At 42.0% G+C, this 25,097-nt stretch overlaps 1 protein-coding gene across 1 annotated transcript; it reads left to right on the top strand.

Moving 5' to 3' along the window:
* The first annotated feature begins 3,620 nt into the window (after positions 1 to 3,620).
* Positions 3,621 to 24,708, top strand: LOC125673543 (uncharacterized). Its single transcript, XM_048910143.2, has 2 exons — positions 3,621 to 3,891; positions 24,100 to 24,708. The coding sequence occupies exon 2, from the start codon at positions 24,116 to 24,118 to the stop codon at positions 24,557 to 24,559; it is 444 nt and encodes a 147-aa protein (XP_048766100.2). The 5' UTR covers positions 3,621 to 3,891; positions 24,100 to 24,115; the 3' UTR covers positions 24,560 to 24,708.
* The last annotated feature ends 389 nt before the right edge of the window (positions 24,709 to 25,097 follow it).

Below are 25,097 nucleotides of genomic sequence, written 5' to 3'. Positions count from 1 at the left end.
CATGAATAGGTCCCCATTTCTCTCTGTGTATGAACGACTGAGGTTAGGTCCTCAATTCCGTTTGCTTATGAGGAATTGGGTCCCCTAATTTTACACAGAAGTCCTCAGATTGGCACTTCCGAGTCCCCATTTTCTAAATTCATGGAAATATCAGTCCAGCTCAAAGACTCACTCTTTTTACTTAAATCAGGATACCTACAGAGTAAAATGAGTTGAACAATGCCAAATATGTCATGAAATCTCTCAGTCCCCATTTTAAGATGTTATGACAGAGTCCCCAGATCGGAGTCGATACACGTATGTGTGTGTGTGTGTGTGTTTTGCTGTTGATTTTTTAAGATATTTTATTGTAACTGAATTTACAAAGGGATAGAGCACAAGTTCTTAAAACTTAGAACTTAGAACGCTCTCTCCCATATACATGTATAAATATAACAATCTAATTTAGAATGCATGGTAAGACAGTCATTGTAAATGTCCACTGTAGATATAATCTACAGCATGCTGATCGGTTAAAGAAAAACAAAGTAATGAGATGTACTGATTAATCAAAACGACCATTATGTTTGATAAAAGCTTGTATGATAGTAAATAAATATTTGTTTTCACTATTACTAGGGGAATTGTCGCCCCAAAGAAGATCATGATAATTGACAACATGCAAGTTGCTAATTCCAAACATGCCATTAAAAAGAATATTTCTGGCTTCTTTATACCTAGGCCTAGGACATGTAAAAAAAAAAAACCAACAAAAAGACAAAAAACAAAAAAAAACACAAAAAAAAAACAAACAAGTAATGATATTCATCTTCAACTTTTCCACAAGTATATGAAGGAATATTGAGGATGTTACAGCGGGATAAATCTTTTGTTTGATATACAATTGTGCCTAAGCTTTGCATGAGGAATATTGAACGACGGTTGTCACATGTGAGATAAAGAGGTGAATGTTCTTTCTGTTTCAAAATTTAAATACTAAATATTCCCAGAGATTCACTTCATTTGATTTCATTAGGCAGGGAATTCCACTCATTTTTAACAGTTAGTACAAATGAAGTTTACATTTAGGTACATTGTAATTTAGTATATTTCTTGTGTTGTAGTGTATAGTTTTGCCAGGAAAAATGCCTTTTTTAAAAAAAAAAAAAATAGTTTGGAGTCAAACTATTGTCCACTTTATACATTGTTTTTAATCGTGATGTTTTCCGCCTAATGTGAAGCGGTTCCCAACCAGGGGCGGATCCAGGAATTGTGGTTACGGAGGTCGCCACTTTATGAAGCAGTGGGTCCAGGATTTTACAGATTTTATGGGGCTTGAAATATTTTTCCTATTAAGTCGTTTGTACTATTTTCTATCATTTTAATAATGTGAAATTAATAAAATGATCCAAATTTTAAGGGGTTTTTTTGGAAAAAATTAAGTTCTCCCAATAAAGTAATTCAAGAAATCAAAGGTTTTTGTCATTTATTTCTCCGGGAGTGGAAAAAATTATTGCTTGTTTTATCGTTTAGTACTTTTTCCGAATCAAGATACCGCGATTTACCTTAAATTTGAGAATGCGCCCCCTCTAAATCCGCCACTGCCAACCTGTTCCCAAATAAAGAGATTCTCCTAATGCTAATAACGTTAATCCTGTACCCATTCTTGCTTTCCTATTTTTAAAGAGCTTAGGTTAGCTTACTCATAACTTTCTTTAATTTGTTCTATAGAAAGTTATTTCTTAAGTAAAGCTGACGTATAAAATTGTCAGTCAGATATTTATAGATATAACATTTAGATGATTCAATTATAATTCCCCTTTATTTCTCGCAAAAATTATTTCTTAACCTAGACTTGAATTCTTTTAAAAAGTGTACTTCATTCAAAATGTTTTTTATTTCCCATACACTCATTTTCTCCTTCCTGTTACAATTGGTGCCAGTGACCACCCCTGGACTTAAGGAGGAAGATATGTAGCGGTCAGACGTGATTGATCTCCCGGGGGGGGGGGGGGGGGGGGGGGGGGGCAGATAACTCTGTAGATAATGTACCGCCTAGAGATTCAGGGGGCCCGGGTTAGAATCCTGTGGCCCTATTCACAAAATATCTTACGACTAAGATCAATATTTACGAACACTGTAATTTTCTTTATTTTGTATTTCTTGTAGATAGTCTAAATCAATATGTAAAGTACATCCATGATTTATGAAACTTGAATACATACTTATGATCTTGTGGTCGGAATTTGATTATCAGACAGAATTATTATTTTTAGCTTAGTCGTAAGATATTTCGTGAATAGGGCCACAGGTCTGGTCCGTTACATTTCCTCCCTTCCTGTTACACTTGTAAGCATAATGTATGATATTTGCACAATAAGAGAATTATGAATTATTAAATGGTGGTGTTAATATAAGCTTTACCAAAACCACGGGACGAGAACTAAATTGTCAATTAAGTGAGTGCGGCGTCTAAGAAAATTCAATTTGAAAAAGGTTGACTTGTATCTGAAGAATAAATTTGAAATTTGCCTTTAGATTGTAAGGATTTACATCGTACTTTGAATTTATTGCTGTACCTTTTTGCATCTGACTACAGTCACCGATTTAAAACAATGGTCACTCAATGTTAAGTTGTTAATATATACGGAAGCCGATAGGTGCCAGGGTATAGAATTAATATTTATTTAACTGGCGGCCGCCACTTATTATCTGGCGGCCGCCAGTTTTAAAATTTATATGGCGGCCGCCAGTTAATTTATATGGCGGCCGCCAGTTATTTTAACTGGCGGCCGCCATATAAATTAAGTGGCGGTCGCCACTTAATTTATATGGCGGCCGAGACTCAAATTAAATCATTTATATGGCTGTCACCAGTTATTCAATTCCTCTCTCTTTCTCAAAATGAAAGGGGTGCAATCCCTCCCAATGCTTAGTAATATGTATGTGATATATATATATATATATATATATATATATATATATATATATATATATATACACAATTAAGAGCATTAAATTATTGTTTTTCGATTGTACTGTTAAATACGTATTACCACGGGGCTGACCCTCCATTTTTTTGACAACGTTCAATTTCTATTATTTTCACATGCAAACTATAATTATTTTCACATGTGAAATAAGATTAATTGGCGGATTGGCCCACACCCCACTCTTTAGGTGGTAGTAATGAATGGTAAAAATGTAATAATGAATGAACTGATCAATTGAAGAATGAACGGAGCCCCCTCCCTCCAATTTAGGAGTACGAAGTTTGGACAAAAGAGACATTTTAGGTTCCTTTTTTGTTTGTCAACAATTGTAGAAGACAATTTCTCCTCCGACTGTCCCTATACACTTTGAAAAACGATGCTGCATGTTTGCGTACTATTCTAAATCTTTCCAAAATAATCCCTCAGCGATATGAATTACATTGTTTTTGCAATTGGCAGCCGCCATATATGAATTAAGTGGCGGCCCCAGATAAAATAACTGGCGGCCGCCAGTTAATTATATGGTGGCCGCCAGTTAATTTATATGGCGGCCGCCAGTTAAATAGATATTAATTCTATACCCTGGCACCTATCGGCTTCCGTAAATATAAACGTGACGTCTGGATATTTGTCTACATATAGACCACATTGAAATGTACATTGTATATGCATTCTGCGACATGGCATGTCTTCTGTTGACGGTGTATACGAAATTCGAGATTGAAAGTTAAAGCCATTTCCAGTTGGGGTTTTTTCTTACATTTACGTTGTGAGTGTCATGTTGTTTGCAGATCCGGCGATGAACTTGCTTTGTACATACCCTGGAAAACAAAACATTTCCGTTAAGGTTTCCCGTCTTGTGGCGGTTTTCCTTTAATCAGATTCTCTCTCTTCATCAGGCAAGACCCCTGTCTGTAAGGTAAGTTTTAAAATAATTTTTTGTCATTTATTTATGATTCTGTAGAGGGTTTTTTTTTTGTTTTTGTTTCTTTGCAATTTTTATTTACAAATATAACATAAAATTTACTGTACAAAGCTTACGTATTTTTCTTTTCTTTTTATGGTATCTTATAACAACAAAATGTGATGGGAAAGTAAATGTATAAATGCAAAATTGCAATGTTATACTTATCTTAAAATAACTTCTTTTTTTATGTACACACAACACTGTAATATTTTTATATGGTTATTTTTGCGTTTGGAGAATATCAAGTGGGTTTTTGTTTGTTTGTTTTTTTTGTTTTGTTTTTTTTTATCTTTATTTCCTGTTAGAATGATGCAATGTGATTTTTATTGTATATTGTCCCTGCATTCCTCATCAATACAATAATTCTTATGACGACAACAAGCAGTGAAAAACATACATAACTAGAACTGATTATATGTACAATCTGAATCAAAGTTTACATGCATTCTTCAACGGAAACGCATTTTCCGTCACTACAAAAATTCTCTTCATTTACATTTCCGCTTCCGTTGTATAGCTCAGCCAACCAGTTAGGTTATGACTAGATGGTATCCCTCAAAAGCAGGTGACCCACGAGTTACTTGCCCCTGATCATAGATAGAAAGATAAGTCGTACGTCGAATAATTTCGTAAAGAAATGTGTTTACGATAAAGAAGGCAAAGAAAATTCTTGGGATTTTTTTACTAATTAAGATTACTAATTAAACTCTAATTAGCTGAACTATTAAAAATGTAAGAAATAAATAAAGCAATGAACGCAATATGGAGAGAAATACGATTTGATAGAAAGTATACAGAGTATTATTTAAATAACATAATTAATCAAACCCTAATTCTCTCAGATGTTAAAAACAGTAAGAAATTTGATATAAAAAACTGTAAGGGGCGAGATCAACAGATTGATTTCGGATAAAAATCTAAATTCAAATAGTTAGGGGGAGGAGGGGGGGGGGTGTTAAAACTTCTGTAAGTTTCTCTCATCCGACATTGATTACACATTAGTCGAAAAAGGAGAAAGACAAGTGACTGTTAAAACTACATGACGATATTACATTTTAATGAACATTTGATAGTTTTAATCTACACTTTCATTTGTGAATAAACAGAAGATAGGGTATACAGAGTTATTTATACTCGTTTGTTCTTACTTGTTAATCGATTATAGTTTAAACACTCATCATATCTAGTTTAGGGGGTCGTTGTGGGGGCGGATAGGGGGGGGGGGGACGTAAAAACTATGTGAATTTAGTTTTTTTTGTCAGACATTGAACTTTCGATCTCGCCCCTAGGAAGTAGATAAAACAGCGAATGCAACATGGAAAAAAATAATATTTAATAAGAAGTCTTATTAAAAGCAAAACTGATGATATCTAGCGGTGGTCAAAGTAACATATCTTTAGAAATTATTTTTGAAAGTACAGAAGGGTATTTTTGATCAAAAGTTAATCATAGAAATTATTTTAATTACCCCCCCCCCTCATCCAGTACACAAAATCAACTCAAAACTTTCATTCAACATTATAACTCACTAAAAAGACCATTCCTCAAAACCTGCTTTTGGATATCGAGTTAATTATTAAGACCAAACTAACTCAAGATCCAGGGCGATATAAACACCTACTTTTGAGGGATACCAGATAAGCTTTGCCACCCAGCGAGGCCTATGCTAGCCCTGCCTTTCAGGGATACCAAGTTACTTAATAAGGCTCAACTAGCCCAGGTTCCCGGGAGATCTAAACACCTACTTTTGAGGGATACCAGATAAGCTTTGCCACCCAGCGAGCCCTATGCTAGACCTGCCTTTCAGGGATACCGAGTTAATTATCAAGGCTCAACTAGCCCGGGTTCCCGGGCCCTAAAGTCACCTACTTTTGAGAGATACCAGATAAGCTTTACCACCCAGCGAGCCCTATGCTAGACCTGCCTTTCAGGGATACCGAGTTAATTATCAAGGCTCAACTAGCCCGGGTAACCGGGCGATCTACACACCTACTTTTGAGGGATACCAGATAAGCTTTACCACCCAGCGAGCCCTATGCTAGACCTGCCTTTCAGGGATACCGAGTTAATTATCAAGGCTCAACTAGCCCGGGTAACCGGTCGATCTAAACACTTACTTTTGAGGGATACCAGATAAGCTTTACCACCCAGCGAGCCCTATGCTAGACCTGCCTTTCAGGGATACCGAGTTAATTATCAAGGCTCAACTAGCCCGGGTAACCGGGCCCTAAAGTCACCTACTTTTGAGGGATACCAGATAAGTTTTACCATCCAGCGAGCCCTATGCTAGACCTGCCTTTCAGGGATACCAAGTTAATTATCAAGGCTCAACTAGCCCGGGTAACCGGGCGATCTAAACACCTACTTTTGAGGGATACCAGATAAGCTTTACCACCCAGCGAGCCCTATGCTAGACCTGCCTTTCAGGGATACCAAGTTAATTATCAAGGCTCAACTAGCCCGGGTAACCGGGCGATCTAAACACCTACTTTTGAGGGATACCAGATAAGCTTTACCACCCAGCGAGCCCTATGCTAGACCTGCCTTTCAGGGATTCCGAGTTAATTATCAAGACTCAACTAGCCCGGGTTCCTGAGCCCTAAAATCACCTACTTTTGAGGGATACCAGATAAGCTTTACCACCCAGCGAGCCCTATGCTAGACCTGCCTTTCAGGGATACCAAGTTAATTATCAAGGCTCAACTAGCCCGGGTTCCCGGGCCCTAAAGTCACCTACTTTTGAGGGATACCAGATAAGCTTTACCACTCAGCGAGCCCTATCCCAGACCTGCCTTTCAGGGATACTAAGTTCATTAATAGGGCTCAACTAGCCCGGGTTCCCGGGCGATCTAAACACCTACTTTTGAGGGATACCAGATAAGCTTTACCACCCAGCGAGCCCTATCCCAGACCTGCCTTTCATGGATACGAAGTTCATTAATAGGGCTCAACTAGCCCGGGTTCCCGGGCGATCTAAACACCTACTTTTGAGGGATACCAGATAAGCTTTACCACCCAGCGAGCCCTATCCCAGACCTGCCTTTCATGGATACGAAGTTCATTAATAGGGCTCAACTAGCCCGGGTTCCCGGGCGATCTAAACACCTACTTTTGAGGGATACCAGATAAGCTTTACCACCCAGCGAGCCCTATCCCAGACCTGCCTTTCAGGGATACTAAGTTCATTAATAGGGCTCAACTAGCCCGGGTTCCCGGGCGATCTAAACACCTACTTTTGAGGGATTCCAGATAAGTTTTATCACCCTGCGAGCCCTATGCTAGACCTGCCTTTCAAGGATACCAAGTTAATTATCAAGGCTCAACTAGCCCGGGTTCCTGGGCCCTAAAATCACCTACTTTTGAGGGATACCAGATAAGCTTTACCACCCAGCGAGCCCTATGCTAGACCTGCCTTTCAGGGATACCGAGTTAATTATCAAGGCTCAACTAGCCCGGGTAACCGGTCGATCTAAACACCTACTTTTGAGAGATACCAGATAAGCTTTACCCTAATTATGGTGTTCTTAAACCTAACCCTAGTTGCCCGCCTAATTAAAATATCAAGTCCCGTGGGTAGAGTAATTAAGGTGTGGGCACGGCGTGGGTGTTAGATCCTGCGGAAATCGCCAAGTTTTAACGTGCCCCAACCCCCGGGACGCTAGGGTTTTTTTTGGACAAAGTTATGGCAAAATCCCTAAAAAGGCGAAAAATGCCCTTAAACTCTGATTTCCCATAAAGGATTAGATAAAACTAACTAGGGGTTGAATAGGGGGTCAAAATTAAGGGCTAACCCTGTGGGAAGGGATAGCCCAGCACCCCTAGAAATATGGCTCCAAGGGACCCAGGAATGAGGATGGTCTGAGGGGTATAACCAACTTACCCTATAATAATGTCTAAGTACAAAAGTACTTCATTTTTTGGGGTTAATAGTATGTTTTTCTTTTTCCTTGGATTTTTACTTGGATTTTTACCCTGGTCCGAGTGACAATGGTTGAAAACCTACCCTCCCAAAATTGCAGCCCGATCCCCAACTTGGGGGCTGGGGATGGACTTTGAAGTTTTTTTTTTGAAGCCAAGACTGGGCCTAACATCTCATATCGGTGGCCAGTTCGAGCCTTTTTTCAACCCCCACCCCGGGTGCTAAGCGCCCCCTCAGAGATTTTTTCTGGGTGGGGTAATAAAGAGTGGACCCTGCCCTACGGATCTGGCAAGTTTCGCGCCTGAAATCAGCCTGGAAAGGGGATAGGATGATGTTTTACTAAGGTAGCCACTTGCCCTTAAAGTGTAGGGCTCGCTCTAAAAGGGTTTTTTCAGGGTTGTGCCCCTTTAGAAAAGGGGGTTAGACCCCTTCTTTCGACCCCAAAGGACCCCCAACATTTCAGATCGGCTCCTAAAAGGATATTACAGAAGAAGTCAAAGGCGACGAGTGACACTCCAGTTACTTCCCGGAGGCCTTGGGTAGTGGTCTTGGCCCCTAGCCCCTATTTTCAACCATGGGGCAATAGAGTGGGGCCAGGTCATGTTTGGGTGCTAAGGGGTCTTCGGTAGCCCCAAAGACTTGGGCTCAGTGAAGAATCAAAGTCGCCGACTCGCCCCAAAAGGGTGGGGCTAGGGTGGGGGTCAGACAGATCCTTTGCCCTTGACCCAGGCACCTGCTTTTTGGGTCCTGAATTGCACAATCCTTTCTATGTTGGCCCTGTAAAGGGCAACAAGATCCCTCAACGGATCTTGGAGATAGCGTCTTTCAAAAATTGCCCATTTTCACCAGTTTGGCCATTGGGGGACTTCAGTCCTGACCCCATATCTCCGCTACCCTGTACGACGCTGTTGTTTTGGGATCTCATAGGGGAGGTTTGGGGTCCCATCTCACGTGAATGTCGATTCCCTAGCACTAAGGCTTCTAGGACTTCCGGCCCTTCAAAAATGTAGAAAAAAGTGAAAAAATCGACTTGGGCCCCACTTGACCCCTGATTTCAAGGGGCTAAATTTCCCCCGTGGGAGTCGAGGGCTGTCCCTTAAGAGGTTCCTCGCGAAAATTGGAACCCTCCAACCCCCTCGACCTTAGGGCAACGACTCTTAGAAAAAAGGTCGAAAATGGAAACATGGGGTCCATTGGGGAGTTGTTGTCAACAAACCTTTTGAGGATAGACAATGCCTCTCTAGGATTGGGTAAAACATAGATGGGGCTCAAACGCACTCAAAAATGACCCAAAATTCGAAGGTTACCATATGGGCCCTTCGACCCCAAGGGGCAACAGACCCCATGAGGGGCGACTACCATCCCTATTAAGGGTCCTCCGGTAATTTGAGCTCTCTAGCCCCATCAGTTCCGGACCCGCGAAAAAATGATTTTGAGGTGATGACCGGGAAGGGACAAAATTCCGACTTTTCAAAAAAAAGGGGGCTCACTGGCCCCGGACCTGTTGGGGTCGCGTCCCCGAAGGGCCCTTCAGCTCATACTAGACCCGGAAGCCCAAACACCCCCAAAAAGTTATTCAAAAAGGAATATCACTCGTGCGAACAATGCTTGCATGGGGCAAATTGGCCCCATGGGGTCCGAGAGGCACCCCATGGAAGGGGCCTCGAACCGATTGGGGGCCCATTGCCCCATCCGTTCCAGAGCACCAAACCTTAAAAGAAAAGGAGTACTCCCCATGGGATTCCCGATGACCGGAGGGGCCATGTCACCCCATGAGGATTTCGGATCGCCCCCTTCCGAGGGTCCCTCTGTCGAATTGGGGACCCTTTGCCTCACTTCTGTCAGGTAGCCATTTTGGCCCTAAAACACTTAGACAATTTTCCAGGACCCAGTAGCCATTTCTGCCCTCCAAGTAGCCAAGTAGCCCTATAAAAATCACCCCTCTTTCCAGCAAGCACGGTGACCATACCTCGGGACCTAGGGACCCCATTTTCCGCACAGGAACTCCCAGAAAGGGGCTCTGCTGACCCCTAGAAGGGCAACTCCCAACAAGGGTCGAAAGTGGATTGGGGTCACCCCTTTAGAAGGGTGTGGTCAGGGTGGGTATTTAGCCCTCTAGCCCCAATACGGCCCCATGGGGCCACAGAGTGTGACCCCAACATTTCTCGCACAGAAAGGGGTCTGGTTTGGCCCCATCCAGTAGGTCTCAGTCCTGACTATAAAAATGTTGGCCCCATCCCTGATGGCCCCTGACCCCACTGGGGCCCTGGGACCCCACAGGGATCGAGATCGCCCCCTTCCAAGAACCCTTTTCCAAATTGGAGTATCCTAGCCTCATCGACCCCGGACCTACAGGTCTTGCACTAGAGGGTGATCACTCAGGAAAATCCTGCCCCAGGGGGCAAACTGGACCCATGGGGCATCAAGGGGGCCCCATCCAAGGTCCTTGTCCCAATTTCAGTTCCGTAGCCCCTTCCACTCCGGAGCTACAAAATTTGAAAAAAGGGTCCAAAAGAGAAAAAGGGGCTATTTCGGAGGGTTCATATCTCGGTACCCGAAGTATTTGGGGACCCTATTTTTTGCCCCCCCCCCGACCCCTCGAGGGGTTCTCTTACGATCCCTGGAAAGGCAGGTCCCTAAAGGGACCAACAATAGTTTGGGGCCACCCTCTTAAAAGGGTCATGTCAGGTAACATTTATGGCCCTTAGCCCCAAATGGATCCCACGTGGGCACAGAGTTGGGCCCCACTAATCTTCAAAACAAATAGGGTTAGGTCTGACCCCATCATGAGGGGCTTGACCAGTGGTTAAAAAATTCTAGCCCCACCCATGGGGACTGATGACCCCAAGGGGACCCATTTGCCCCACAGGGACCGAGAACGGACCTCTCTTAAGCCCCATCCTAAATTGGGGCCCGCTAACCCATCGATCCCAGCGCTACACGTCTACAGTGAAGGGTGACCCATTTTTCAACCCCGGCCACAAGGGGCAAACTGGCCCCAGAACCCTCGAAGGTGACCCCTCTCAAGGTCTCTCCCGAACTTTGAGTCTTCTGGCCCCACAAGTTTGGCAGTGACCCCTCTTTTAAAAAGGCTGTTATTCAGGTAGCGAAAATGGCCCTAAAAGGTAGTCAAAATGGCACTTAAACAAAAACGTAAACAATCCCAGAAGTTTGAGAGTGAGCCATTTTTTCAGATTGCGGATCTTCCGGTAGCCAAAACGGCTATTAAAAAACGTTTAAAATCCCCAACTTTCGATTGGTCATATCTCAGGACCGAAAGTACCTAGGAACCCCATTTTTTGGCCCTGGATCACTCGAAGGGTTCTTGGTTGATCCCCGGAAGAATAGATCCCTAAAGGGGCCGGCAATAGTTTGGGGCCACCCTCTTCAAAGGGTCATGCCGGGATAAGGTTTTTAGCTCTTTGCCCAAACTCGACCCCATGGGGCCATACAGTTGGGCCCAATAATATTAGCCCCTTAAAAAATATGGGGCTGACCCCATCAAGTGGGGCTCAGTTAGCAGTCTAAAAATTCTTAACCACCCTTTGGTGACCCCTGACCCCAAGGGGGCAAATTTGCCCCACAAGATTAGGGAACGGACCCCTCTTATCCCCCAGTCCCAAATGGGGTCCTCTAGCCCCATCGACCCTAGAGCTACAAGTCCTCGAGTAAAGGGTGTCACCCTGAAACACTTGGGTCCCAAGGGGGCAAATGAGCCCCATGGGGCTCCAAGCCGCTCTCCTTGAATGCCCCTGCCCAAATTTGGATCCCCTAGCTCCACCCATTCTCGAGCCCCATAACTTGCAAAGAGGGTCGAAATCGGCAAAGTGGGGCTCTGTTGGAGGGTTTATATCTCGGGACAGGAAGTAGCTAGGGATCCCATTTTTTGGCCCTGAACCCCATGAAGGGGTTCTGTCGACACCCTGAAGAACAGGTCCTTTGAGGGGCCGGCAAAAGTTTGGAGTCACCCTCTTAAAAGGGTCATGTCGGGGTAGGGTTTTTAGCCCTTTGCCCCAAATCGACCTCACGGGGCAATGCAGTGGGGCCCCATGATATTAGCCACTCAAAAAATTGGGGGCTGACTCCATCAAATGGGGCTCAGTCGGCAGTCTAAAAGTTCTTAACCCCCCTTTGGGGACCCCTGACCCGAAGGGGAAAAATTTGCCCCCACGGGTGCCTAGACCGAACCCCTCTTAGGCCCCATCCCAAATTAGGGTCCCCTAGCCCAATCAACTTTAGAGCTAGAAGTCCTCCAGTAAAGGGTGTCACTAAAAAAACATTGGCCTTAAGGGGGCAAATGAACCCCAGGGGGCTCGAAGACGTTCCCTTTGAAGGCCCCTGCCTAAATTTGGGTCCCCTAGCCCCATCCAATCTCGAGCCCCAACACTTTGAAATCGGCAAAAGGGTGCAAATTTCTAGTCTCATATCTCGGGACCGGAAGTACCTAGGGACTCAATTTTTTAGCCCTGGACCCCTCGAAGGACTTTCTGTCGACAACCGGAAGGGCATGACCAAAAGGGGGCTTTACAATAGTTTGAGGTCACCCTCTTCAAAGGGTCATGCCGGGGTAGGGTTTTTAGCCCTTTGCCCCAAATCAACCCCAAGTGGACACAGAGTGGGGCCCCACTAGTTCTGGAAACGAATAGGGTTAGGTCTGGCCCCATCATGAGGGGCTCGACCAGTGGTTAAAAAATTCTGGGAACTGCTGACCCCAAGGGGGCCAATTTACCCAACAGGGGCCGAGAACGGACCCTTCTTACGCCCCATTCCAAATTGGGGTGCTCTAGCCCCATCGACCCCAGAGCTACACGTTTTCCAGTAAAGGGTGACCTTTCTAAAACTTCTGCCTCGTTGGGGCAAACTGGCCCCAGGGGGCTCAAGAGAGACAACACGGAAGGCCCCTCCCTAATCTTGAGTCCTCTGGCCCCACCCATTTGGCAGTGACGGGTCTTTGAAAAAAGCCATAATTCCGGTAGCCAAACCTGCCCTTAAAAGTAACCAAAATTGCCCTTAAAATGTAAAATTCTCCATTTCTCCAATGGGCCATAATTCGGTACCGGAAGTACCTAGGGACCCCATCTTCTCAAAAACTGACCCCAAATGGGGCCCTCTGATGACTCAGCGAAGGCCAGGCCTCATGAGGGGGCCAGAGTGGATTGGCATGACAACTTTAGAAAGGTAGGGTCGTGATATGTGTTTTGCCCCTTAGGACCCCATGGGGCAACAGAGTGGGGCCAGTCCTTTTGCCACTCGGGAAAAGTCCGGTCTGGCCCCATCAACTTCGGCCCAGTCGGAATTCAAAAAATGTTGGCCCCACTTTTAAGGACCCCTGACCCCAAAAGGGCCGATTTGTCCCAAAGCGACCGAGAACGGACCCCTTTTAGGCCCCATCCCAAATTGGGGTCCTCTAGCCCCATCGACCCCAGACCTACAAGTCCTCCAGTAAAGGGTGTCACCCACGTTGGCCCCACTGGGGCAAATAAGTTCCATGGGGCTCCAAGGCGCTCATCACGAAGGCCCCTCCCCAAATTTGGGTCCCCTAGCCCCACCCATTCTCGAGCCCCAAAACTTGCAAAAAGGGTCGAAATCGGCCAAGGGGGCTCTCTTTGAGGGCTCATATCTCGGTACCGGAAATACCTAGGGACCCCAGTTTTTAATCCTGGACCCCACGAAGGGTCTTCGGACGACCCCTATAAGGGCAGGTTCTTAAATGGTCTCACAATAGTTTGGGGTCACCCTCTTAAAAGGGTCATGTCGGAGTAGGGTTTTTCTTATGTATAGCAACCATTGGTGTAGCACCAATCATCGGGGAACCAGTTTAGGTTGAGACCCAATCGGAATTCCTTGAATGTCTCGCGCACTATCATTCTCTCAACAAAGGGGGCGTTACGCAAGCTTCTCTTACCAGAGGTGGCGTTACGCAAGCGTCGCTTATACCTCTGTCAACGTTTGGAATCACGTGATAATATAATCACATGATATAAACAATTATTCTCGTTTCCTTTCCCTTTAAAAGTAGCGCACAGAACACTGGGTAGAGAATGGCGCACTTTGTCGAGTGCACGAGACATTCGAGGCGTTCCGATTGGGTTGGGACCTAGGTAAACTGGTACCCTGTTGATCTCGCTTCTCTCGTGTGAAGCACCAATCAGTAGGGAACCAGTTTAGGACCTAAGGTAGTCTCGTGCAACCAGACGCTCGGCTGTCTCCAGAAATCTCCGACGAGCAGAGATTTTCGTTGCAGATTTGCCGAGACAGCCGAGTGTCTGGTTGAACGAGACTAGACCTAGGTCGGGTATGACGTAACAATGGAAGCCGGGAGCGGTATGACGTAGGAATGCAAAAGCGTACAAACTCCCCGTCGAGGCCTCACTGCGTCACCTATGTATAGACATCTCCTATGTGACGCAGTACAATATACAGATTTGTATATTGTGAGTCCGCGATTATCACGCGGGCAAATAACACTAAAGAAGTAGTTCGTAGTTAAAGCTTGAAAATATTGACATTAAGAGCATATATATAAAAGTATGGATTTTATTTTAAATATAAAATGATCAAAAGATCATTAAAGAGAAGGGAGACTGTTCAAATTATAGTGTAAAGTAATAAACTTGTTGTTTACGTTCTTGATTTGAACTATTTACGTTTGACATTATGGTTCTTTTTTCGTCATTCTACAGTGACGTCACACAGTATACAATCGCTATCCCATAATGCCTAACTGGAAGAATTTGGTTTGTGAGCAAACGAACTCTGGCGGAAGTTTGAAGAGCGATATGACGTTAAGTCGAGCATGACGTAACAATGGGAGTTATTAGCTTTACGTCGGGAAAATAACGTTAAAAAAATTGAAATAGCAGAGAACACAATGACGTAACAATTGCAGTAATATGTGATATAGGTGTAATGGTATTTTGTAGTATGGGTGGTGGTATGTGGAGTATGGGCAGTGTAATAGTATGTGGTGTATAGGTTGTAGTTGATAGTGTATGGGTGGTATACACCACATACCACCACCCATACAATCACCTATATCACCTCCTATACATACATGGTACCACTGGCACACTTATTATTAACACCTTTAAATACTACGCCGATTTGATCGATTTTTCCCTTGTCATTGCTACGTCATAGCGCTCTTGGCTTTCTCAATTTTTTCTCCGTTATCATTACAACATAGCGCTCCCAACTTCTATTGTTACGTCATATCCGACTTGACGTCACAGGTCTCTTGTATTTTTATATCATACCCTAAACTGGTTCCCCGCTGATTTGCAAGAGAAGCGAGGTCAACAGGGTACCATTTCATATCATACCCGACCTAGTTCATCCCAATCGTAACTACTCGGCTATTTCCGCAACCGCAAATGAACCTCATATGTGGATCGACGCCATCATAGTCTATTACCATGTGTACAGAAATGCAACTATGACGTCACAGGCGTATGTTACAATATGAAACGCGAGCTTTCAAATGCATTTAAGATATCATACATGTCTAAGGTATTCTACCACTATTATTTTTTACTTTTATGTTTATGTATTGGAGTGAATAAGACGTTAATGATACCAAAACTGAATCTCTGGTGAAAATATAAATAATACATTATACAAGGATTCGGTTTTGGCCTTTTAACCTAATCCACAGGCGCGCTTCCGGCGAAGAAATGCATCAATTTGATGCAATTCTTGCGTCGATCCACGTCCGAGTCTTTTTACCGGTTACGGAAAAAGGCGAGCGCGTGATCCGATTGAGTCCATCCTAATCCTACGTCATTGACATTTTACGTTATAGCGCTAATGGCTTATATTGTTACATCATCACTTGACCTTTGACCCACCTATCAATGCTGTTTATACTTACAAGGAATGTGATATTGCAGAAAAGAAGGATCAATTATACGCGTAACTCTCAATTAGATTTTTCACCCAAGATTTATAATAAATCATTTCTTTTTATGGTAATGTTGGTATATCAGTAACAATTCTGATTACATATACATGTAGTTGCAATGTCTCAAGCTCTCTCAATGCAATGATACATGCTTTTGCCCAAAATATGATGATATATCTTGAGTATATATTTGAATACAGATAAAAATATTATTATCTTACCTTCACTCAGTGGACTTATTGATTAAACTGCAAAATCAAAATAAATGAGGAGCCTTTCTTTTATACTGCAGTCGGAGAGAGAGGGGGAGAAAAAGAAAGGGAGAGAGAGAGGGATGAACAGAGAGATAAAGAGGTGAGAATGAGAGAGAGAGATAAAGAGGAGAGGGTAGAGAGTGAAGGGAGAGAGGGGAAGGGTGGTACAGAGAGAGGAGGAAGAAGACAGGAGACATGGAGAGAGAGGAGGAGGAAGGGTGGGGAGAGAGAGGGGCAAGAGAGAAAGGGAAAGACAGGCATGGAGGCATTGAGTAGGGAGAGATAGATTAGACCGAGAGTGAGTGAGAGGAAAGGTGGGAGGAGGTAGACAGACAAGAGAGCGAGAGAAAGAAAGACAAGAGAGCGAGAGAAAGAAAAACAGTAACAACTAACACCCAATATAATATGTGCACACATTCATTTACAAACTATCATAGCTGATGAGCTTAATCAGTCTATCAAAAATTAAAATTCCGTACTAAATGCTGTTTTAATTTGATCTAGTCAATGCAACATGGTGATTATTTCATAACGTTTAAGGATGTCCATGGAGATTTTTTTATCATTACAGTGTAGCGTCATTTCCATTACAGTACGAAGTGTTTCTCATTTACTAGTATTATACATCTTAGTTCCATAGTAATAACTATGCTAGGCGCGAAATACCTTATTGTAATAGCTTCATTTGTGCACAATAGTCCCCAAAGGCAGCTTAGCAAAACACCATAGGAATTGGCTTAGCTGTCCAAGGATTACTAACTCCGTATCTCTAAAAGGCAGATCTTATGAATCGATCTTTGTATAGGAAATCAAAAATACTATCCTTAAAAGGCAGATTAGTACCGTAGCCTACAAATCGTACTACACTCGTCGTTATGCGTTGCTGATTAACTCAGTATCCCTGAAAGGCAGGTTTGCCATAGGGCTCGCTGGGTGGCAAAGCTTATCTGGTATCCCTCAAAAGTAGGTGTTTAGATCGCCCGGGAACTCGGGCTAGTTAAGCCCTATTAATAAACTTGGTATGCCTGAAAGGCAGGTCTAGCATAGGGCTTGCTGGGTGGTAAAGCTTATCTGGTATCCCTCAAAAGTAGGTGACTGTAGCGCCTGGGAACTTGGGCTAGTTGAGCGTCGATAATTAACTCGGTATCCCTAAATGGCAGGTCTGATATAGGGCTCGTTGGGCGACAAAGCTTATCTGATATCCCTCAAAAGTAGGTGACTTTAGCGCCCGGGAACTTGGGCTAGTTGAGCGTCGATAATTAAATCGGTATCCCTGAAAGGCAGGTCTGATAAAGGGCTCGTTGGGTGGCAAAGCTTATCTGGTATCCCTCAAAGGTAGGTAACTTTAGCGCCTGGGAACTTGGGCTAGTTGAGCATCGATAATTTAGTCGGTATCCCTGAAAGGCAGGTCTGATATAGGGCTCGCTGGGTGGCAAAGCTTATCTGGTATCCCTCAAAAGTAGGTAACTTTAGCGCCTGGGAACTTGGGCTAGTTGAGCGTCGATAATTAACTCGGTATCTCTGAAAGGCAGGTCAGATATAGGGCTCGCTGAGTGACAAAGCTTATCTGGTATCCCTCAAAAGTAGGTGACTTTAGCGCCCGGGAACTTGGGCTAGTTGAGCATCGATAATTAAGTCGGTATCCCTGAAAGGCAGGTCTGATATAGGGCTCGCTGGGTGGTAAAGCTTATCTGGTATCCCTCAAAAGTAGGTGTTTAGATCGCCCGGTTACCCGGGCTAGTTGAACCTTGATAATTAACTTGGTATCCCTGAAAGGCAGGTCTAGCATAGGGCTTGCTGGGTGGTAAAGCTTATCTGGTATCCCTCAAAAATAGGTGTTTAGATCGCTCGGTTACCCGGGCTAGTTGAGCCTTGATGATTAACTTGGTATCCCTGAAAGGCAGGTCTAGCATAGGTCTCGCTGTGTGGTAAAGCTTATCTGGTATCCCTCAAAAGTAGGTGTTTAAATCACCAGGGAACCTGGGCTAGTTGAGCCTTGATAATTAACTCGGTATCCCTGAAAGGCAGGTCTAGCATAGGGCTTGCTGGGTGGTAAAGCTTATCTGGTATCCCTCAAAAGTAAGTGTTTAGATCGTCCGGTTACCCGGGCTAGTTGAGCCTTGATAATTAACTCGGTATCCCTGAAAGGCAGGTCTAACATAGGGCTCGCAGGGTGGTAAAGCTTATATGGTATCCCTCAAAAGTAGGTGTGTAGATCGCCCGGTTACCCGGGCTAGTTGAGCCTTGATAATTAACTCGGTATCCCTGAAAGGCAGGTCTAGCATAGGGCTCACTGGGTGGCAAAGCTTATCTGGTATCCCTCAAAAGTAGGTGTTTAGATCTCCCGGGAACCTGGGCTAGTTGAGCCTTATTAAGTAACTTGGTATCCCTGAAAGGCAGGGCTAGCATAGGCCTCGCTGGGTGGCAAAGCTTATCTGGTATCCCTCAAAAGTAGGTGTTTATATCGCCCTGGATCTTGAGTTAGTTTGGTCTTAATAATTAACTCGATATCCAAAAGCAGGTTTTGAGGAATGGTCTTTTTAGTGAGTTATAATGTTGAATGAAAGTTTTGAGTTGATTTTGTGTACTGAATGAGGGGGGGGGGGGTAATTAAAATAATTTCTATGATTAACTTTTGATCAAAAATACCCTTCTGTACTTTCAAAAATAATTTCTAAAGATATGTTACTTTGACCACCGCTAGATATCATCAGTTTTGCTTTTAATAAGACTTCTTATTAAATATTATTTTTTTCCATGTTGCATTCGCTGTTTTATCTACTTCCTAGGGGCGAGATCGAAAGTTCAATGTCTGACAAAAAAACTAAATTCACATAGTTTTTACGTCCCCCCCCCTATCCGCCCCCACAACGACCCCCTAAACTAGATATGATGAGTGTTTAAACTATAATCGATTAACAAGTAAGAACAAACGAGTATAAATAACTCTGTATACCCTATCTTCTGTTTATTCACAAATGAAAGTGTAGATTAAAACTATCAAATGTTCATTAAAATGTAATATCGTCATGTAGTTTTAACAGTCACTTGTCTTTCTCCTTTTTCGACTAATGTGTAATCGATGTCGGATGAGAGAAACTTACAGAAGTTTTAACACCCCCCCTCCTCCCCCTAACTATTTGAATTTAGATTTTTATCCGAAATCAATCTGTTGATCTCGCCCCTTACAGTTTTTTATATCAAATTTCTTAAAGAATAACCGAACTAATCTATATCAACCAGAGTATAGCTCTCATTGTTAGTGTCGAAAATTTGTGTTCCAAAATTGTGATTTACTATTTCAATGACAGAATAAATAAAGTTTAAATAAACTTTTGTAATTGAAATTCGTGTTAGAATAGAGAACCTATCCAGAGGCTCTGAATGAAGCGGAATTACATTGTAACAGTTGTTTTTCCGTACAAAAATTGATTTCTATATAATGCTATACATTCAGTAGAACCGCAATCTCTGTTTTCATAACATCTCGATAAACTTAATTTTGATCACCAATGAATATATATTACATACAAAACTGTCATAAGAGCACATTTTTATAACAGAATAAAATTTTCGGAATGAGATCTTTAAGTATAAAGAAAAATGTCACTTTTTTACGGAATTATTACTTATGATGCATTCAGATACAAAGTTATAAATCAGGCCAATAGTCTGTGGCGACATTACTAGTGTTAGAGATGGTGCATAATTGTTCAAAATGACAGTCTCACACGGAATATACATGCTTGATATCGAATTCCAATTTTGAACTTCTTTGGCCTCGGGGACCCAGGCCTTACCCAGTGATGAGTCTGAGCTTTCTTCTCTCACTCATGATAATTAATTCAAATCTCATCTACAGTCACCAGACGCAAACGAAAATCATCGTTTGACCTAAAACGCTTTAACAAGGCGCTGCATATTGATGCTCTGGTTGCCATTTGCTCATCGCTAAGAGATTTGAGGACTCAACGGGCTGTTAGGTTGCGCATGCCTAAACGATCATGTAAGATTGTTGAAACGGTACCATGTGAAATGTCTAATGCCTGCGCTATTTCTTCCACCTGAATTCGCCTATCAGAGTATACATGTACCAGATCCCGAATTTTCTTACACATTTCTTCGTCGGTGGCATCCAGTGGGCATCCAGACCAGGCCTCATCTTCGAAAGACATTCTACCGCGTTTGAATTCCCCTCTCTGTGTGTTTGTTTTATGTCTGTGTGTCTATTTTCTGTCTGTGTCTCTGTTTTCTGTCTGTGTGTCTATTTCTGTCTGTGTGTCTGTTTCTGTCTGTGTGGCTATTTCTGTCTGTGTGTATCCTTTCTGTCTGTGTGTCTGTTTGCCCGAAAAAAAAAACAAAAAAACATTGATCATATCTTTTGATCGCTTAGTGCAGAAGCTTTCATATTTTACATGTGAACTACTTTGCTGTCATACGAGGTTATCAATGTTTCACCCCCCCCCCACCCCACCCCCACCCCCCCCCCCCACACACAAGATAATGATTTTTAACAAACCTGGAAAAAAAATCAGAAAATGTTTCTCTTCAAAACAAGTGGATTGAATGTGTTCAGCAGTACAAGTATCTTGATGTCTACTTCTGTAACTCGAGATCTTTTGTCTTTCCACAAAATGAATTGTATCAAAAGGCCTTGAAGACATGCTCAGAATTACAGAGGGAAATTACCTTCTTTTTATCATACCATTGCTCCTATTCTTCTGTATGGTTGTGAAATTTGGGAGGGAAGGGGGGGGGGGGGGGGGCTTTTAACCCTTTTGCTTCCTAATTTAAAGATAAAGATGTAACTATATGAACAAAATGTTTAGTAAACTGAAATGTGAAACACTACATATTAAATACTGCAAGATTATTCTTGGTGTACAGCGAAAGTCCATTAATTTTGCAGTTCTATCTGAACTTAGAATATTTTGAATCATTGTATTATCAGTGGCGGATTTAGAGGGAGGGGGCGCAGCTTGCGCCCCCCCCCCCCCTAAAATTTTCAAATTTAAGGTAAATCGCGGTATCTTGTTTCGGAAAATGTACTACACGATAAAAGAAACAATAATTTCTTCCACTCCAGGAGAAATAAATGACAAAATCTTTTGATTTCTTGATTACTCTATTGGGAGAACTTAATTTTTTTCCAAAAACCCTTAAAATTTGAGTCATTTTATTAAATTCACCTTATTAAAATGATAGAAAATAGTACAAATGACTAAATAGGAGAAATATTTCAAGCCCTATAAATTCTGTAAAATCCAGGAGCTTCCGGGGGCTTCGCCCCCTGGACGCCCACCAGGGCTTCGCCCTGGACCCACTGCCTCATAAAGTGGCGCCCCCCGTAACCGCAATTCCTGGATCCGCCTCTGATTATCAAATTATTAAAGCCATGATGAATTACTGGTTTGAATCGAAACATTACAGAATCCATCTTCAATCTTATTGAAGGAAACATATTTAGTGTCAAAAAACCTCTATCTTCAAAATAAACCATCATGGTTTGCATCTACCCAAACAATGTTGGATCACGTATCTGAACTTAAAAATATAGATTTATCAAAACTAAGTCCCTATTCGTTTAAAAACAATTGTCAAATATGATAAGACATTATTTTATAAACCTATGAGTGAAAGGAAGGGGACAACAAAACAATCTCATGCTACATTGATAAACAACGTTGTGAGAGAACACCATCTCTCTATTGTTAATAACTTCCATCACAGGAAGAGTATAACTAAACTCCGCATTTCTGCACATCAATTAGATATTGAAAAGGGAAGCTATACAGTACCTCCCCTTGAGTTAAGAGTATGCTTTCAATGTGATATGCAGGAGGTTGAAGACGAACATCACTTCTTATTTGTTTACCCAAAATATAACAATGAGAGGTTACAATTAATGGAAACCATCTCAAGAATCAACACAAACTCTGTTTTGACGCCTACCGAGAACCTACGAGTAATAGGGATTTTGAATGATGAAAGTAAAGAAATTTTATGTTTGCTTGGAAACTTTATTTTTGAAAACAGTAAAAGAAGCAATGTAAACATATGTATTTTCATGTGCATGCAGGTTGCTTTAGAAGTTTATCTTTTGTTGTTAGATGTAAACGAAAGTATAACAGTATTTCATCATCAGCACTAGAGACAATGATGCCTGGTTATAATTAAGTAATAAGCAATATTGTTGAGTTTCTATAATATATATATAAAAATATATATATATATATATATATATAGATATAGATAGAGAGAGAGAGAGAGAGAGAGAGAGAGAGAGAGAGAGAGAGAGAGAGAGAGATGTTGTCTTTACAAATTAACATTCATCACAGAGAGAGAGAGAGAGAGAGAGAGAGAGAGAGAGAGAGAGAGAGAGAATCAAGATAAGAGCTCAAGGCGGGTGTGACCGGTCTACAGGGGATGCTTACTCCTCTTAGGCACCTGATCCCACCTCTACATGGTGTGTCTGGGGGTCCGTGCCTGCACAACTATCTATTTTGTATTGCTTATAGGAGTTATAAAATTGATCACTGTTCGTTATCTTCACCTTTCATATATACACTATATCCAAGGGTACCTGTAAAGTGCGAAGCGAAATCGAAACGAAACGAAACGAAATCTACCGAAACGAAACGAAATCTACCGAAACGAAACGAAACCTACCGAAACGAAACGAAACAGATTGTATAACCCAACTCTTTTAATTATATTAATTAAAAATGGTATCTTAGGCCCCTGTGAAAGTTACCACATATAAATAAAATTCGCCTCCCCTTTGATGTTGGCTTTCGGCTTGACTGTTACAAAGTTTTAAAAGCTGGAAAGGGGGGAGTAAGCACAAAGTACATATCCATAGTTGATTAAATGCCATGTACAATTAGTTTCGGATCCATAAATTTCAGAACCGAGGGTTACAGTCTCAGAGATCTGGGGAAACACACTATACGACGGGTGGGGTCGCCGACGTTGGATCCGCCTTTGGGCATAGATACATTGTTTGAAGAAGCTGGTGTCTGAGAAAATTGAAAGCAGGAAGAGCTCTTAACCTCTTATTTTGTCTGTAACAGCTGAGGTGCAAGTACTTTCAATAATGGAAAAACTCTATACATTTTGGGTGTTGCTAAGTCGGCGAATTGAAAACGGGACGGAAAACAAATTTTTTTTAATGCAATAATGTTAGGAAGAGGTCGGCATTTTGTAAACTGAAAAGGCTTATGAACAAGGGGATTTTAAGCAGAAATCACAAAGAGAACGGGAGGACATTCACATATTCAGAATCCACCATTTGATATACTACATACAAATACACAATATCCACATATATTTAGAGCAAAAAATACTGAAACATGTATTTATGCCCAACGTTGACGACCCCATCCCTCCTGTAGTGTGTTTCCCCAGACTTCTGACCTGTGAGACTGTAACCTTCCGTTCTGAAATTTATGGATGCGAAGCAAATTGCACATGGTATCTACCCTTCCAACTTTTAAAACGTTGTATCAGTCAAGTCGAAAGCCTACATCAAAGGGGAGGCGAATTTTATTTATACGTGTAAACTTTAACAGGGGCCTAACATACCATTTTCAATTATTATAATTAAAAGAGTTCAATTATACAATCTGTTTCGTTTCGTTTCGGTAGGTTTCGTTTCGTTTCGGTGGGTTTCGTTTCGTTTCGGCAGATTTCGTTTCGTTTCGGCAGATTTCGTTTCGTTTCGGTAGATTTCGTTTCGTTTTGTTTCTATTTCGTTTCGCACTTTACAGGTACCCCTACATCCAAGGCCGCTTTCTTAATTGATGATGACTTTGCATACGATCAGGGATTCAGCATATTTTTATCGCCGCCAAGGGGTGGCTATCTGTATACTTCAACTAAAATCTACAAAACGAGCGTTTACCATTTTTACAGGGGGGGGGGGGGGGGGTTGAAGCTTATTATATGTGTTTTCAAGCAAAAGTTATAGACCCACCGCTTAAATGAAATGAATGTTGTCTGTCTCATCTTATGTATCCTTAAGCCATCTGTTTTGAATAAAGAATGGTTAATTTTTAATTTTCTTTCTTTATATTTCATTTTTTTAGTTTTAAACGCTTAAAGATGTCATCGACGTGGTCGTCTTGGGTAGAAAGTCTAATGGGCGATAGAACAAGCATGCAGCGATGTGGAATTTATGGGAACTCGAAAGGCGATACATGGGGTGTATCGGATGGAATGGAGGCAACTCCCGAGGAAGTCCAATACATAAGCAGCAACTACGACGAAAATGAGAAATTTCACACCGAAGGATGTCGCTGTGGAGGAAAAAAGTACAACTTTGTGAGAAAAGTTGAAGATGTTTTGGTGTTCAAGAGGAGTAAAATGGATCAACCCGAGCAGACCGAGACTTCCGGAACACCCAAAACAGATTTGCCCTTCCTTCTTGCTATGAATACGACAGATGGATGTCTGATAGGAATTGCAAACGGGGATGAGAAAAGCAAATCCCAGTCCATAATGCAAATGGAATTTGTCGCAAAGAAGCTCAAGGAATCTGGAAGATGAAGTTTAATAAACTAATTTGTTTATTATGTTCAATTTTCGTTTTGTGTCTGCACGAAGAAGCCTATGTTTTATTTTTGAATTACATATACTAATTATTTAATAATATTAATACAATGTAATGCATACAATGTATAAAGAATTAAATGGAACATATGTTTTGTATTTATTGTTTCCACGATCTCGAGGATTTTAGAAATGAACTTTGCTTTTGATTTGCCATCACAGGTATAACATGTTTCACCATTTTATAGCGATTACGCAATTGAGTCACGTGGTTTGCTCTTCATCAGCTGGAAAATGGTGGGGACTACCCATAATGCCTCCGGAAAAATGTCGCCGTCACTGCAGTATACTTCATTGACAACCCCATAGATAAAATAAATAAATAGTTTGGAAAGTATCACAAATGATTTTAAATTCCAAACAAGCTTTCCCATACCTTCGTACATTTTGTTGTGGATAATTGATTGGTTTGAAAGAAAAAAGTATCGCGGCTAATGATGATGTCACAATACACTGTTTACATCAACCGCGTTAT

Source organism: Ostrea edulis, chromosome 3, assembly GCF_947568905.1.
Source record: "Ostrea edulis chromosome 3, xbOstEdul1.1, whole genome shotgun sequence".
NCBI classification, from domain to species: Eukaryota; Metazoa; Mollusca; class Bivalvia; order Ostreida; family Ostreidae; genus Ostrea; species Ostrea edulis.
This window is presented reverse-complemented; position numbering and strand designations above follow the sequence as displayed.

What these genes read in the sequence shown, in the direction of transcription:
- LOC125673543 (XM_048910143.2), top strand. Translation starts at nt 24,116, where the DNA reads ATGTCATCGACGTGGTCGTCTTGGGTAGAAAGTCTAATGGGCGATAGA.